Genomic DNA, 17,953 nt, shown 5'->3' with positions numbered 1-17,953 from the left:
GACTAAAATACACTGTGTCAATAACTGTATCTCAGACTAAAATACACTGTGTCAATAACTGTATCTCAGACTAAAATACACTGTGTCAATAACTGTATCTCAGACTAAAATACAACATGTGTCAATAACTGTATCTTAGACTAAAATACACTATGTGTCATTAACTGTGTCTCAGACTAAAATACAACATGTGTCAATAACTGTATCTTAGACTAAAATACACTGTGTCAATAACTGTATCTCAGACTAAAATACACTGTGTCAATAACTGTATCTCAGACTAAAATACATCATGTGTCAATAACTGTATCTTAGACTAAAATACACTATGTGTCATTAACTGTATCTCAGACTAAAATACAACATGTGTCAATAACTGTATCTTAGACTAAAATACACCAGGCATCAGTTACTGTAACTTAAATACAGATGACCTCAGGATCAGTTAGTGTAACTAATATCACTGGTGTTTGTAAGCAAGCTTATCACCAGTAAAATGTGATGTAGTGAAAATCACGGCATTTGGCTTGTTTTCACCATAAATCATACAGGTATAGGAGTTAATGTGGCACTGACCTTTTCATGGAAATTGCTACTTATGTATAATAAACACATATGTAGACTTTGACAGAGGGAATTTATCAGGACTGGGATCCTCAACATTTGATTATATACACATAAAAATGTCTTTTGATATGAAGGTCATAGATGAAAGAGAAGTTGATCTGTTTAACTGTCCATCAACCCTGAGTGTAATGTGGTTATAAACAGATAAATGATAACTAAATAGTCAATGCATGAACAAGTCACTTAGTGTTGTAGTAAGATTTGATCAAATGTGTTAAATCTACACTTCAAGATTTACATTGAAGTCCAATCACTTGATCCTTGTCTGCTGATATTATTACCTTCCCTGAATACAACAACAACTAGGCTTTCTTGTAAACAAAGCCCCACCTATACATTATGCCGCCTTACCAAAGAAATACTGGCTAATCATGCTTTGGTATTACAATCAGTCAGATTACCTTTTAATGATAAAGATACAGAGTTACCCAGTTTATTGCGGATTCCTTACTTCACAATTATCTATACAAACCATGGTTTATTGCTGGTTTTTACTGCTATTCTTAAAACATTTGGTTTACAGTGTCATTGTGATTCTGTCTACTCAAGTTGAATTAATAATAAGTGGATTTTTAAGAACTCAAAGAGCTTTTGGTCAATCTTCAACACCCTCTTCTAAAAGAAATCTTCTAAGAACCATCGATTCATCCAGAATTGACCTCATATCAAACTCTTATATCAGTGACCAACTTTACTTGGACGTCACCAATCACAGACCAATCTTCTGTGAAATTCTTTTTCCAACCGTATTGTCCGTAAAATCTCCTCAGATTGAACTAACCGTATTGTCCGTAAAATCTCCTCAGATTGAACCAACCGTATTGTCCGTAAAATCTCCTCAGATTGAACCAACCGTATTGTCCGTAAAATCTTCTCAGATTGAACGCAATGTTTTCAAGTGGCATTCCAATGGCACTTCTTCAGGTACTGAAGTCTATCGCGATAACCTTTATCAGTTTATAACGCAGTCCAATTTCATCAGTCTTCAGTTACACAATATTTCAGACATCGACAGTTGTACAGACCTATTGACTAAAGGTATTCAGGGAGGAAGAAGTTTAAAGAAATTCTTGAAACCCTATTGGAAGGGAGAGCTGAAGGAGTTACATTGTGATATGTGGCGGTTGAGGTGTATTTGGGATGACGAAGGTCGTCCTCGTGATCCTAACTCTCACTCCTTTTGCTTATACAGGGACGTGAAATGTAAGTTCTGGCGTAAACACCGCCAGTTATCAGAGAACCATCTTATTACTCTGAATTCCGACATTGAAGTAGCGGTGGATATAAATCAAAAGTCGTTTTGGTCTGTGGTGAGATCTCGTGCTAGTGGTGGATCTCATGGTTCAGCGGGAGCTGAAGTAATGTTTAGGAACCAGACTGTTAGAGACCCTGCTGCTTTAGTGTTGCACTGGGGGGAGTATTTCTCCGGTATTTACTTCCACTACACTGACCGCCTCTTTGACAATGACTTTAAGTCATCTGTCGAATCGGAGTTGGCAGAATTCCTACGCCATGATGCGCCAGCAACATGCTCTTTCAAAATAAATTTTACAGTGGCTGAAGTTAAACTTACCTGTTAAAGTCTTCCTCTTGGAAACGCTCCTGGCATTCTAAGGACATTTGATTTTTCCACTCTTCAACATATTCCATTTTAAGTAAACTGAAAGAATCCCTTCATTCTCTTGTTAAAAGTTTTCTTTTCCAAAAAAGGTGAACAGTGGTACTATTATATGGTTGTGAACTATACTGAAGTGTATCTCATGATACATACATCAAAATCAAGGAAGAAATATACAGAGGACGAAATCATGAAAATGATCGAGTTTCTGGTTGACAACATCTTCATCGACTTTGGTGGTTAGCTTCCAACAGACTATTGGCATACCTATGGGAGCTAATTAACTGTGCCAATCTGTTGGCTGACTTGTTTTTATTTTCATTCCAGACTGAATTTATTGGAGAGCTATCACAATAGGTCGCAAAGACTAAGCAATCTCTCCAGTTTCACTTTCAGATATAAGAACCAACACACTTTATATCTTAGATTGCAGCGAGGTTCCTGAATGGATGCGTGTATTCGGTAGAGTTCCTTACAATGTGGTCAAAATAATGAGAAAATAAAGGATTCTCAACATCCAGGAATAGTTTTATAATAGACTAATTCGTTGACATGTTTCGGCCGCTATGCGGTCGTCATCAGGACAAATTTACAAAATACAAAGAAGCATAAAGTATAACTTTGGGTTATAAATATGACATAATAACAAACATAACAATTCTTATACTGACGTTCAGTTATTGTGAAAAAGTTACAGAAAAAGTTCATGAGGTAGATAGAAATATTCCAGATATTTTGTTGGATTGAGTATCACGGGTTGGTTGATCTTCCACTGAAGTGTCCGATGGCAGTGTGTTATTAGTTTCAGTTTCCATCCTTATTCGTTTGTGTGGTTTCGTATCTTCAATGCCCTCTATGATATCGCTCAGTTCTTTCGTTGAGAAGTTCCCTTCCACCATAATTTATGGCGCCAGCAGGTTGGAGTAGATCCTTTACAAGATGCAGGGGTTCTCCATAAACTCAAATCAAGAGAAAAACAATGTAGAAGAACCAACACACTATATGTCTCAGATTGTGGCAAGGTTCCTGAATGGATACCCGAGGTATTCTGTAGAGCTCCTTACAATAGGTTGAATGTTAGTTATTGTTTTAGATATGGTGATGACTTGTTGTCATTAAATAACAAGAGAGTTATTGACCATGTCCAACCCATATACCCACCAGAACTGGAAATCAAGGACATGATAGACTCTTCTACATCAGCCACTTATCTCAATCGTTTCCTTCATCAATATCAACATGGACAGATTTCCATCAAGCTGTATGATAATCATGATTATTTGATTTCCCCTCTTTTGAAATGTTCATTTCTAGGTGGCAACATCCCTGCATCTTTCATCTATATTGTTTACATTTCGCAGTTGATCTGACATTCAATGGCCTTTTTTTAGTCGATACAGGTGTATGTATACAAATATTCCACTGGAAATTGTACACCAATACAGGTGTTCCTCTTGAGATTTTAAAATAAAATGTTTGAGTGATCAAGGTCATCAAGCATATACATACATGTATAATGGTAAACTGGTGACCAGCAGGCATTGAAAGTTGGAAATTGAAATTTCTTTTAGAAATTTGACATGCTTAGTGTAGGTTCTTGTTCACTTTTGTTATATTTTGAATTCATGAAAATAAATCTCCCAAGAAAAGAAATGACTTATAAGGGTACTTTTCTGTTGTCGAAAACCTTCTCCCATATGAATTATCAAAAAAAATAGTCAAATATATGTATAGATGTTTGAGTTGTTTCTTTTAACTTCTGGTGATGGTAGGTAAAGTATTGGTACGTTAAATTAAAACCTTATGATATGGGACAATGCATACATCTGATTGTGAAGATGAATGTAGAATGTACCATTCATTGTAACCAACTGTCCTTCTGATCCTCAGCAGTTTAAATATGTAATTCATAGAGGCAATTGCTACAGCACAAAATCGTTTATCAATTGATTTTCTATGTAATTGAATGCCATATTGAATGTTCCAAATGACTGCACAGTAAACTCTATGTTTAAAATTGTTAGGTAGAGTTAACCTGTTGGCCATGCATCACCTAATTTACATGTTTATCAATAACTTTTGTTCATGTCTGTAGATATGGTGTGTTTCATAGTTATAGTGTTAATTTTATATATTTCTGTCAGCGATCACACAATATATACATGCATGCTTATTACATTAAATTGACATGCGTTCATGAGCTGTAATATATATACAATCGTATGAATGTCATTTTAACTTCATTAATTATTCAAGGTAAAATGTACCAGAACAAAGTTCTTAGGAAGGAAACTTGGTGCTGAGGTGACATTTAAACTTAAGGTCAGCGTACCTAAATATATGAGTTATTTTAAATGACATCTTCTACAGAACCATAAAGTTTTTGAAAATATTAGATCAATTTAAAGTTTTTTCAGCTTTGTGATTTTAACATATTTATTTATATCTAGATAAATTCTTTTAAAGAAATTTTGCCTTTGTTACTTGAGTGTAGCTTAGTAAAAAGATTTAGTTTCTGAACTGGTTAACTGATAAAAAAGTCATATACACTTGTTACGAAATGTATGGTAATGCAGATACATTTCTACAAATGATATACAGTAGATAATAACTGTTTGGTAATTCAGGTCCATTGAACCTCATGTGAACACTTTGACCCAACACCAATGCAGAATATGTCGTAGGACTGATCAGGCATATAATTGTTGAGATCATTAATCAATGATTGAGATGAATATTAATTATTGGTGTATTAAATATTGTATGTGTGATGACAGTGGACACTCTAGAGGTGGTAATTGGTAGTGACCATATCTATTGATTGTTAGCTTCTGAACAACTGAATGATTGATTGCCATCATCAGGACAGTCAGTACACCTAATGATGAACTGAATTTAGTAGTCACTACACCTGCCTGCTGGCAGCCTGATATATTATTGGTAGTGCTGTTCTCATTACCTGCCTGTTGGCTGTCTGATATGCTTACCAATTGTTAGTGCTGCTGTCAGATGAACAACAACACATCCACAGCACAGATAAAAGTATACCTTTGAGAGCGAGAATTTATTATGTAACATTGAGGAATCACCTGTGCTTACTTTCCCATATGTAGAATTTCACCTTCCTGCTGAAGATGGAATTGAATTGACTTAATTAATGAGGTACAGGTTTTTAACGACCTGTGTTGGACTTAAATTTGTATACTGTACGAGATAGAGGATTTACCAACCTGTGGAATATGTAATTGGATGGACTTAATTAATGAGTGAAGTTCTTTATACCTTGAAACAATGGTAAGATTTACCCCACCTGGTTCAACTGTTTATGTATCAATTTGTTAAGCAATGTCATGCGTTTGTTTAATCTATCGCTCCTTTCTTTCTTTATAGTCCTCTACTTGTGAAATGGGGGTAGAGGTACTTTAGATTTTCTGTCAATTTGTTTGTGTAAGCAAAAATGTATGTACATAGCACTGAAGTTTGCCAGTGTTCTGGAAGCTCCATTCCTTGAGGGATTCCCATCAACCTTAATGCATTTATAAAGTAATGAAATATCTTGGACAAGTTCGTGTTCCAGGGTTGTTGGGTTAAGGTCAATGTCACTATTACTATTTATAGAAAATCATTGTCAACACTCTAGCGGGTTCATTCAGGAGTTTGATCAAATCTCACACACATACAAATGACAATATGACACATTATTACACATTGGTGATGAAACTATATTGGGAAATTGTTGTACTTTTATAATATGTTATCAAGCTTTGTTTAGATGTAAGTAGGCATCAGATATGTCTTTCATTCTGATACATAGATGTTCCTGTTCCAACTTCTAATCCAATCTCCAATGTGATATACAGTCCCGGTTTTTATCCTTACCATGATACACAATTATTCCTTATTTCCCATTTTGCTCCCCAATCATGACACACAGGCTTTCTATGCTAATCCCATTTGATTTTCATCCTGTTTTCATTGGTGCCTTTATCTACACCTCTACCCAGAAAAAATGATGCACCAATGTACATTGATTCTATGACCAATGGGTGCCCATTTTTATCCCCTATCCTTAACAAACACATGGCAGCCTCCACCTGTCCTTCTAGAACACTTCTTTCCAAACCTTCATCAACTCAGTTGCCTCAATTTTCACCTTTTCTTGAAAAGCAGAGGTAACCCAACCTCCACATTTCCTTATGGAACGAAGGCTTCCAAATCATCACCATTCCTTTAGAAACATAGTTGCCTCAACCTTTGCTTTTTTTCTTGAAAAGCAGAGGTGACACAACCATAACCTTTTCTTAAGAAACGCAGGTGTGTCAAATTCTCACCTTGATCTTCATACCTAATTTTATAGACTATATTGTCCTCCATTGTGAATCCCAGTCCACACTTCCTGATTAAAGATGATAGTTGTTTTGTGATGCATGGTTGATGTGGTGACAAACTGACAGTGATAAACTCCTTGTAGTCAGCCAGGTAACACAAGCTGTGTTGAAAAGCTGAATCACCTCAGTTATGTAATAACCAGCTTCAAATTTTGTCTTATCTGTAGGATTTCATGGAAAATTACCTGTTGCATGCACTATTACCTGAATTGGCAAGACTATGTAATCATATATATAATGTGTCACAGACGTAGGAAAGATTTATTTTGTTATTGATTATACTACAAAATGATACAATGTCAGTGTGATGGTTCAAGTTTCTTGTTTAGGAAATAATGGAGTCTGCACGCACATTTATTAAGGATTTGGGACAAATTTACTGGCTTGTATAATTTTGCGTAGTTCAATACAGTTATTTGAAATGACAACATACAAGACTAATTCCTTGAGATTCACTTGTTTACCTCGATACTGAAACTCAGAAAGTTAGTTTCAGACAGATTTGGCTGGACCCCTCACTCTGTGTGTGCTGAATATTCCACAGTCCAGCCTTGGTCCCAATATGTACCTGGCGTTTTTCTTACAGGATCAACTGGTCCAGCTGTGGGACCTATGACTGTCCACCTGTAATTAAGTTATGTCCCTTGTTTGTATACAAGCTTGTCCATCTGGAATTGAGTTGTTTCCCTTGGTCACATACAAGACTGTACACCTGGAATTGAGTTGTTTCCCTTGGTCACATACAAGACTGTTCACCTGGAATTGAGTTGTTTCCCTTGTTCACATACAAGCCTGTCCACTTGGAATTGAGTTGTTTCCCTTGGTCACATACAAGCCTGTCCACTTGGAATTGAGTTGTTTCCCTTGATCAGGTGGAATTAAGTTGTTTACCTTGATCATATACAAGATTGTCCACCTGGAATTGAGTTGTTTCCCTTGATCATATAAAGATTGTCCACCATTCTGATCTGTAAGCAGTCTTCTTGGGATAGAGTTGTTTTATTAAATTGAATGTTTATGATTTCCTTGGCTCAATAGTATGTTGAAGTCAATGCGGCTTAACTTTCAATAGGCCATATCTTGTTGGTCATTTCAAATCTTACAAACCTTCCTTGTCCTTAACCTTCGTCAGCATTACTAAAAAAAATGATCAAAATTTAACAGTGATTGATCATGATTCTGTCAAAATGTGTAAAGTCAACTAAATCATGACATGGTTTATATGGTAATTGCTTTGTTTGGATTTGATTAACTATCTTAGAATATAATGTACATGTATTTAAGTCTCAGTAGTATTTCTACTGAGCAGCTGATTGCTTCACTAGATGAAATCACCTGGTAAAAGTGCAAAGATGTGAAAGGGAAAAAAAAATTGAACTGCTGAGTTATTGAATACAGCATGCCATCATGGTATCGTGACACATACTACTGACAGTTAGAGATGGGAGAGATCAGTGAGGCTGTATTAACAAGTATAACAAGGTCAGTGAGGCTGTATTAACAAGTATTGGGGAGGATGTACACTGGACAAGGGGTTGTGAGAGGTCAGTGAGGCTGTATTAACAAGTATTGGGGAGAGCGTACACTGGACAAGGGGTTGTGAGAGGTCAGTGAGGCTGTATTAACAAGTATTGGGGAGAGCGTACACTGGACAAGGGGTTGTGAGAGGTCAGTGAGGCTGTATTATCAAGTATTGGGGAGGGTGTATACTGGACAAGGGGTTGTGAGAGGTCAGTGAGGCTGTATTAACAAGTACTGGGGAGGGTGTACAATGGACAAGGGGTTGTGAGAGGTCAGTGAGGCTGTATTAATGTACACAGGGACAAGAGGTTGGAGGAGATCACTAAGGTTATATTAACAAGTACGTCAAAATCAAGGGTGAATTAAGGGGTGCAGCCTCAGGACACCTTATAATCTGTTCTGTTTTTTTCACATCTGTAGGTACGTAGATGATTTATTTTGTGAAATTAGAAATACTGATAGATTTTAAGAAATTTCAGGTGATTGTAGCATTTTTCACAATTCGAAAGTCTTGATTTTGCCAACATCAGAATGTCAGGTTGACTTTCCAAAATCAAAGAAGATGGCAACTGTACTGTTAGGATGATGTTTTAATTGAAGATTACTTATAAATCATACAGTTACAAGAGATGTCATCTTATAGCCTCAACATATATGGTATCAATCCTGTTTTATAAAACCATTTTGTTTATAGTTCTTCTTGACTGTTGTATATTGATGTTCACAGACCACCTATAACACTGATGTTTACATATATGTTTTCATCGAGAGCTTTTATAACTTTACTGCTGATATAGATAGAATCTGTTAGCTGAAAATCAAGGTAAAACTTAGTGTTAAGGGGCATTGTAGGCATATCATATTGTCTTTGTTGTCTTTAATTACTTAAAACTGCCTATAAATAGTACATATCACAGCCTTGTACAGGTATCCACCGAGTTCCCCATTACATAACCTATAACATATCTACTTCACAAATACTACTTTGTGAACTAATGATATACGTGTTTTGGCAGAGGATGATATACCTAATACATCTACTTTCTGGTGGTTTTTTTTATAATATTGCCAGACATTCATCACAGACTGGTTATATTCTGTACCTATTGACTGGATTTTTAGTTCACCTGGCGAAAACAACCAAGTAACTTTATACCTTACAGTGGTGTCCATTGTCTGTCATCCATCTGGCATCAACATTTCCATTTAAATGGCTTCTTCTCAATAAACAATTGGGAATAAAATCATGATATTTGGTTGGGAGGTTTCTTGGAATAAAACCTGTTTGAAATGTAAACTGAAATACATTGTATCTGTAATAACGTTGATGCATATTCTGTTTAATTTTTCCAAGAAAAAAAAAAAGAACTCAGGCAAAAAAATAAGCTTTTCAGCAGCATTTTTGGATGAGTTCCAAATAGTAAGAGATATAGTAAAACCCAAAAATCAGCGTTAACAGTAAAGTGAATTAAAATATTAGGCTATAAATAGTTAACTTCCTGGATATATAGAAAATTGATCCACATCAACTGGATATTATCAAGAAAATGTCAGATTGTGATCCCAGTACTTAGTTAAATTGGTATTATATATTTGTCAGTTGATATTGATACCAATTAATTATTCATAGACAGGAGAAGGGAAACAGATATGGTTCTATGCATGTGGTTAATCCTTGACAGAAGACCGTAGGTTCTGAAATAGGACACATTTGAAAGTCATTCCTATCCTACTAATTAGACAGTCCTTCGATTTAGTTTAATTCATTTTGAATGACTACACAAGGTTTAGAACATAAACTGTATTTGGCTAAATAAATTGCCATCATAAGCACTCCATTGCTTTTCTGGACATAGATTTTTTCTAGTCTCAGTGTCCCTTTTATTATTAGTCAACCATCATCATAAGATTGGTGGGGCAGTTCAAATGGCCCTTCTGCTGTATAATGTGCAGATAACCATAATTATCAATAATATTCAATTTTTTAGACCATATTAAATAAGGCATGACATCATTCACAAAATGTTCATTATTATATCATCTTAAGGTAAAATTGTTCATCTGACTGAGAGGAAGTGTGCTTGTTCAGTAATGGACAATGAAACATTTTTAGTGAGGATATAGACCTCGACTTAGACCAAAGACATATCACGTAGACCTATAGATACATAGATAGATAGACTTCTAAGTATGTGAAGGAGATGTTCTCAAAAGTTATATTGGAAGTATATAATTAATTATCAGAAGCCTTGTTATATATCAGTCGACAGCTGTTTTTGAATGCTATTATCTGTGATCATGAAATTGATTGGTTGATTTTATAATGTAATGCTTTATTATGAAAAGGTTTTTCTCTTGACTCATTTAAGAGTTTTTAGCCATTTTTATGTGCTAGAACACCCTAAGATAAAATCACCAGTTACTCTAATCAAACTTGGTGTATACATCGGTCATATTAAGACAATATGCAGTGTACCAAGTTCAGGGCCCACAACTCCTCAAATACAGAGATATTGCCCTTTGTTAAAATTTTATGTCCAAAGCATAACTTTGCTTTCAGTTAAACTTGGATAATGAAACTTGGCATATACATATATCATACTAAGAAGATCTGCAATGTCTTCATCACAAAGTTAATGCCATTTGATAAAACCCGGTGTCAAAGAAATTTGCATTTGAGGAGCATTCATCGGGTTTGCTGGTACTCTTGTTTTAAAAAAAATCCTTCCATATGTTCGTTCTTCAGGCATGTTGCATTCACATCATATCAGCATCTTCTATAGTAGTGCAATTTCCTTTAGTCGTATAACACACTGCAGACTGTTATGTATTACAGATAAAATTCTGACGGCGAACAAGCACTATATAAAACTTGATGATGTAATATGACTTGAGCCAACATTTAACTTGTGGCTGATCAGTTCAGCAGAGATTTTGAGTATAACGAGGGAAGGAATGTATTGAAGCCAAACAAATTGGTGATATGTACAGATGTGTACCTCCTATGATCAGATTGGAATATACACCTATCACCATGGTAACACACCTTCAACAATAGAAGTAGCAGACACGCAGCCTTTTGATATGTGGACTATAAAATCTCATCAACTGTCAATAAAAATTTCCACACAAAAGGCCACTGATCAAATTGTCTCTGTCTAAGAGAGGTAGGCTTCTGTGTAATCCGTCATCATCAGCATCAAAGAATAAATGAGAATGAAAATCAAAAGAATTGACAAATTGATCTGAAGATTGGAGTATTTGTCTGTTTTGTCTGTGATAGAGGATGCCTGTGATGCTGATTATCAGCTACATTCAAGTCAACTATAACAGTATGTACCTGTCGTGTATCAGAGATATTTGGTGCTGACACTATAATTACAGCCTGTAGATGGCGTACCATTCAGCAATAAGCCCATGTCTAGAAATAAGCTTACCGAAGATGTCCTAGCTCCTTAAGCTTATCCTGTAATAAGCCTTGAATATAAACATTTTAGCATTAGACTTTTGTCCTCAGAATTGATTGTAAACTTTCATATGTTTCAGGAGTTGGTATTCATTTATCCATGGCATTTTCCGAGATAGAATCTCCAGTTTATGTAAGTATATATTTGTCCGATCATATATAAATTACTTTGGTAATACAATGGAAACCACTTAATATCATGTTCCATTTGTCAGGGGGAAATGTGATAATAAGCATGACATTAACACACATTCTCATCAGTTGTCTGAACCTGGAATTTAACTTTGTGATGCGCCAAACTGATTAGTTTCTTGCAGAAATTGTTTCAGGACAAAAATTTGTAATTTGCTTTGTTTTTTTTCAAAAGCACAGTGATTTTCCTTAACTTTTGTATACTCTTTAAAATAGCTAACCTGCTATCATCAAATATCATCAATGGTGATGTCATATTCAGTTTACGCATGATTAGATTTGCACTTAACAATACAGTGTCACCAGCTGAATATTTTGTAGCATAATGCATTTATTAGCCCAAATAAACAGATGGTAGGCTATTCAAATTGCCCTACATTGGTGGTTGGTCTGTAAACAGTTTTTGTTATCAGCTATTTCTTGAAAGGTACAGAATGAATCATTCTCAAATTTCATATGTTGGTTCCCCTTGTTCCTTGTTGTGCCCGTTTGATTTTAGGCATGATCAAAAACACAAAACAGCTGACATTCGGCCATCTTGAATTTTTACAATGAAGTTTGTTATCACTGTTTCTTGAAAGGTAATGGAAGGATCTCTCTCAAATTTCATTTGTGATTTTCCCTTGGTCCCCAGGAATGCTCGTTTGATTTTGGGATTGATTAGAAAAACAGAATGGCTGACAGGTGTCCATTTTAGATTTTGCTCAAGTATAGTTTGTTATTGCTATTTCTTTAGAAGCACTGGATGGATCTCTCTCAGATTTCATATGTAAGTTACCCGTGGTCCATAGTTGTGACCGTTTAATTTTGGGACTGATCAGAAAAACATGGACAACAGGTGACGTTCTTGAATTTTTACTTTGAATGATTGTTATCGCTATTTCTTAAGATGTACTGGATGGGTCGCTTTCAAATTTCATAGGCAGGTTCCCCTATGTCCCTAGTTGTGTTCTTTTGATTTTGGGACTGATCAGGGAAAAAAATGACCAACAGGCGATCGTCATAGATTTCACCTAGTAAAGTTTATTATTGTTTTTTTTTTTTTTTTTTTGAGAAGTACTGGATGGATTTCTCTCAAATTTCATGTGTAGGTCTCCCTTGTTCCTTAGTTGTGGCTTAGATTATTGGATTAATCAGAAAAGCATCTTGGATTTCAACAATGAAATTGTGTTCTTGTTATTTTTTTAGAAGCACTGTATGGATCTCTTTCAAATTTCATATATATGTTCCCCTTACATTCCCTAGTTGTGCCTGTTTGAGTTTGGGACTGATCAGAAAATCAGAATAGCTGACAGGCAGCCATCTTGGATTTCGCCTAGTAAAGATTGCTATCCCTATTTCTTAAGAACTACTGATTGGACCTCTCTTAAATTTCATACATATGTTCCAAGAAGACAAAAGAAGGGAAAATATCAAACTTTTAAAGACCAAATAAAGATCCAACAATGGTGGGCACCAAGATCCCTCTTGGATCTGTTGTCCATTACTGTATTGGCTTCATCATTCAGCATCATTGCACATTTGATGTATACAGTGTGTATCTCTGTAACTTCAGTGAAACATGTTCTGAGGAGTGTTCACCCTTGTTACGCCACTTTTCATTGGCTGTTATATTAGTGGTTATTTTCAATGGCCAATAGGATGTCGTGAAACACTGCGTAATGAAAACCGAGTTTCAGAACATTGAACGATCGCCATACTACTGCTGACAATAATTTAAGTAATAAATGATTTGAAGAAAGATAAAAATGTTGATGTTCTGATAGCATAATGAAATGAATTTTTTTTATCTTTGTACCATATGATATGTTATGAACCTTGAATGAATCATTTGGGAACAATGATCACAATATCAGCAAAGATGTAAATGACCCCATGAAGATTTTCGGGGCATCATTTTTGATATTCTATCAATACATAATGCATTTTGAGAAACTTGAAGCTCAAATGAGTTTTTTAGCATGCTAAGCTTTGTATTGGAAATATGTTCATGTAAATTTCAAAATGGCAACATTCATAATGATGACATTGACATGCAGTGGTTTAGTGTCCCACGGGTCATTGTAAAACATATTCAATTTATCGTAAATTATGGTTCATGTTTGATTATTTGCTCATCACATCTTTTGAAAAACAATCTCTTTTTGTTTTGAAATTGATCCCGGTATGCATACCAAAGGTACATTTTCAGGAACTTTTGGCAACACATCAGAAAATTTTGTGGCATCCTGCCACTCGCACATGGCCTGACCATTATTACAAGTTCCAAGTGACAAAGGGTTTTAACCAAATTTTAACCCTTGGATTATGCTAGTAACTTAAAAAACAAATGCACCAGACTTCCTCTGGACCTAGCTTGACCTTACAGGTAGGCAGGTCAACCTATTGTTTGGGAATTGCAAGATGTGACAAAAAAGGCCAGCAGGGCTGTGACGATGTTTACATAAGGCACCCAGGTGTGGCACAAGAACTATGAAACCATAGTTCTTGTCCTCACTTACTTGTGATTAATCTGTGTTTTCTTTTTTTTTGTGATAATCATCAAAATTGTCAGATTTTGGATTACCAAAAATATAATGGAAAAATCCTGTGTTTGAAGAAAACATGATATTAACAGGAAAATGATACTAAGTGATGTGATATTAAGTTGTTTCCACTGTATGCAGTAATTTGTGGTATTAAGTTCTATATCTCTTTATATTCCCATTGGATTTTCTGTTTCTTATATTTATGATATCTATAAATTTTCTTGAGTTTTACAAACATTTTACATTCATGTAGAATAGTATATTGTGTTCCTTCTGACAATGTAATTATCCATGGCACAGTGTAAGAGTTTAACAACAGTATTTCATACTGGGGGTTAAAAAAAACACTATTGAAATAGATAATCAAGAAAAACACATTGGGTACAAGTAATAGATAATTCTCTGAAGATATGGGTCATAATTAGATCAAAAGCAAAGTCAAAAAAGTTTAGTAAAAAAAATTTAGTCAGCATTAAATCAATCTCATTAACCTAGATTATTTAGATGATACTGAAAAAGGATTTTAGTGCATTTTAGTTTTTGTCATTCTACAGTCACAAAAAAGGAAGGTTTAGACACAACAAACAGTATTTATTGTATGATATATCAGGCATTAGGTTTTAATGGTCAAAAACCATTTATCATTATAGTTAAGGGTATTTTCTAAAATTATCTGCTAATTTCCTTTGTAAATGTAGCTGTTGTGTGTATTATAAATCAGTACTTCTGAATATACATATACCTACTTAAAGATTGACCAATCGGATTACATTAGAAGTATCTCTACTAGAAATTTAATATATTCCTGTACCTGTAAGGGAGCTCTCCGGCTTGGAGACTCGAAAGTTTATCATTCCCAGGTCATTATTCAGCGTGGTATCTGTCAGTAATGTACACGTTTGATGTTTTAGTATGCATATCTTACATACGTTGATGAGATTCAAATTTCAAAGTATTGTTATTTAATAAATGTAGTGATTATACATTCGAAACAACTGTCGTCTACTGTCAGAAATATAGGGGGGGGGGGGGGGGATATGTTTCTGGTAAAACTTTTACATTTTTTGATTTATTAAAAAATATCAAATGTGGACATTATTTTAGTTTGAATTTGCTTATCATGTGAGATTTTTTATCCTAGGGAGGAGGCACTATACAGCTGGATTTAACAGGACACAATCAACTAATTAACCAAGTAAATATCCAGCTGTTTCTGGTATTCGAGGGTGAATTACAACGCCACATCACTATACTTAAACAATACACAGCGGACAAATACTTCTCAATCATACCAGGTGTGTATAATACTACAACATTACCAATCCATCCTTTGTGTACATGTTATTCTGGTTATTAGCTGTTGTTCTAGGGAAAGAGATAAGGGAGATAACCCTGTCATGCCTAATTACTAAGCCACTGAAGTACTGTACAATTGGTGCTGCCATCTCTTTCTACATTGCAGTGATGAAACTCCTGACACAACTTTCCAGGCAGTCTCGCCTTGTTGATATTTACTAGAAATTGCAATAAAAACATTTTAATAAGCTTTTATAAGGGGGCGGGGATTTAGAGATTTTAGCTGACAATTCTCCATTGGAAATTCATTCATGCTGCTTTATTTACATCTTAAATGATGGGCCCCATTACTATCAGTGTTAATTTGGATTATATTTGCTGGAGTATAGATACATTTTGGTGACATATTGACTTACATCATTTCAATGCTTATCACATAGTCTCACATAACACATAGCTTTACATAAACTATTCAAATTATTCGGATTTTCAGGAAGCTCTTTCAGTAAAAAGATATACAGCAGAATACCTTTTTAAAAAAATGAATGTAACCCTGGTAAATATTAGCTGCAATATCTCGCTTTGCTGGAGAGAACTTCTCTTTAGCTTGATCGGTTGAGCATCAGACTGGTAAGCCAGAGGCCCCGGGTTTGAATCATAACGGAAGCATTGAAAGAGATGACATCTGTTACACAAGCAATAGTATTCTGATGATAGGAAGGTTATAATGGTATATATATACATTTATGTATATGTGTCTCATGTTATACATAGAGAGTAGTTGTCACACATGTTATACATAGAGTTTTTGTGACACATGTTAAACATAAAGAATATTTTGACACATGTTAAACATAGGGAATATTTTGACAAATGTTATACATACAAAGTATTTGTGACACATGTTATACGTAGAGAATATTTTGACACATGTTATACATAGAGAATATTTTGACACATGTTATACATAGAGAATATTTTGACACATGTTATACGTAGAGAATATTTGTGACACATATTATTTTGACATAGAAATTTTGACACATATTTGTGGCATGTTATACGTAGAGAATATTTGTGACACATATTATACATAGAGAATATTTGTGACACATGTTATACATCAAGAATATTTTGACACATGTTATACATTAAGAATATTTTGACACATGTTATACATAGAGAATATTTGTGACACATGTTATACATAGAGAATATTTTGACACATGTTATACATAGGGAATATTTTGACACATGTTATACATTAAGAATATTTTGACACATGTTAAACATAGGGAATATTTTGACACATGTTGTACATAGAGAATATTTCTGACACATGTTATACATACAGAATATTTTGACACATGTTATACATATAAAGAATTTGTGACACATGATATACACAGAGAGTATCTGTAGCACATTTTATACATAGAGTATTTGAGACACATATTATACATAGAAAAAATGACAGATGACATCACTGTAGACTAGAGAGACCTTGTCTAGTCATACACACTCAATGTGAGCTCCTTTACACCCCAAGATCACGTCAGGGCTGACAATGTGTTTCATGTAATACAAATGACATAAGCTGGAGAGAGTGAAACTTGATTACTTGAGACACCTCACAACAATTCTGATTTCCACTGATCAATCAACTACAGCCTTCACATTTAACAAGCAGTAATTTCTCATTTAGTTGGGGTCTGGTCTCCCTATATATAAAAACCATGATTTCAGCTTGGGTGGAGGATTGTAAAATAAATGCCATTTTGACACAGTGTGTCAATACATAATGCTGTAGTAATTTAAGAGCAATGCTCTTTATGGTTAAGCCTTCGATGTGATGGATCATAGGGGCGAGAGGATGACTCCTGGGATTAGGAAAAAGGAGGGAAGCAGATTGTTTTGGTTGATTGGTTGAATATTCTATATGTTGAGGTAGAATACTCATGGATCAATTGTTCAAATGACAGGAGGGATTGGATTTGAAATAAAAATGCTGATTGGTGGAGGGGAGGAGGTAGGTGGACTTAGAAAGAAAATTGTGATTGGTTGGTGGGGAAGGTAGGTGGAATTAGAAAGAAAATTGTGATTTGTTGGTGGGGAAGGTAGGTGGAATTAGAAAGAAAATTTTGAATGATTGAAGGGAAGATATTGTGAAAGGGTAAGGTACTGTGAAAGGCTAGCGTTAAGATAGATGAGAATGGAAGAAGGAATTTTGTTGATTGACGGGAATGCAGGTGGGATTGGAATGAGTTTTGTATTTGGTTGGAGGGAAGGTAGGTGGAATTGGAAAGAGAATTGTAAC

At 34.9% G+C, this 17,953-nt stretch overlaps 1 protein-coding gene across 1 annotated transcript in view; it reads left to right on the top strand.

Moving 5' to 3' along the window:
• The first annotated feature begins 17,848 nt into the window (after window positions 1-17,848).
• LOC132550631 (A-kinase anchor protein 13-like) overlaps window positions 17,849-17,953 on the top strand; it is a 170,851-nt gene continuing 170,746 nt past the window's right edge. The window contains exon 1 of the mRNA XM_060214723.1: window positions 17,849-17,924. Within this exon, the coding sequence (XP_060070706.1) occupies window positions 17,849-17,924 (76 nt within the window). The remainder of the gene's footprint in view (window positions 17,925-17,953) is intronic.

This window comes from Ylistrum balloti, unplaced genomic scaffold (assembly GCF_031769215.1).
Source record: "Ylistrum balloti isolate Yb309-2 unplaced genomic scaffold, AGI_CSIRO_Ybal_v1 Utg370136, whole genome shotgun sequence".
NCBI lineage: Eukaryota > Metazoa > Mollusca > Bivalvia > Pectinida > Pectinidae > Ylistrum > Ylistrum balloti.
The sequence above is the reverse complement of the archived record's forward strand: the minus strand, read 5'-3'. Positions and strand labels throughout refer to the sequence as shown.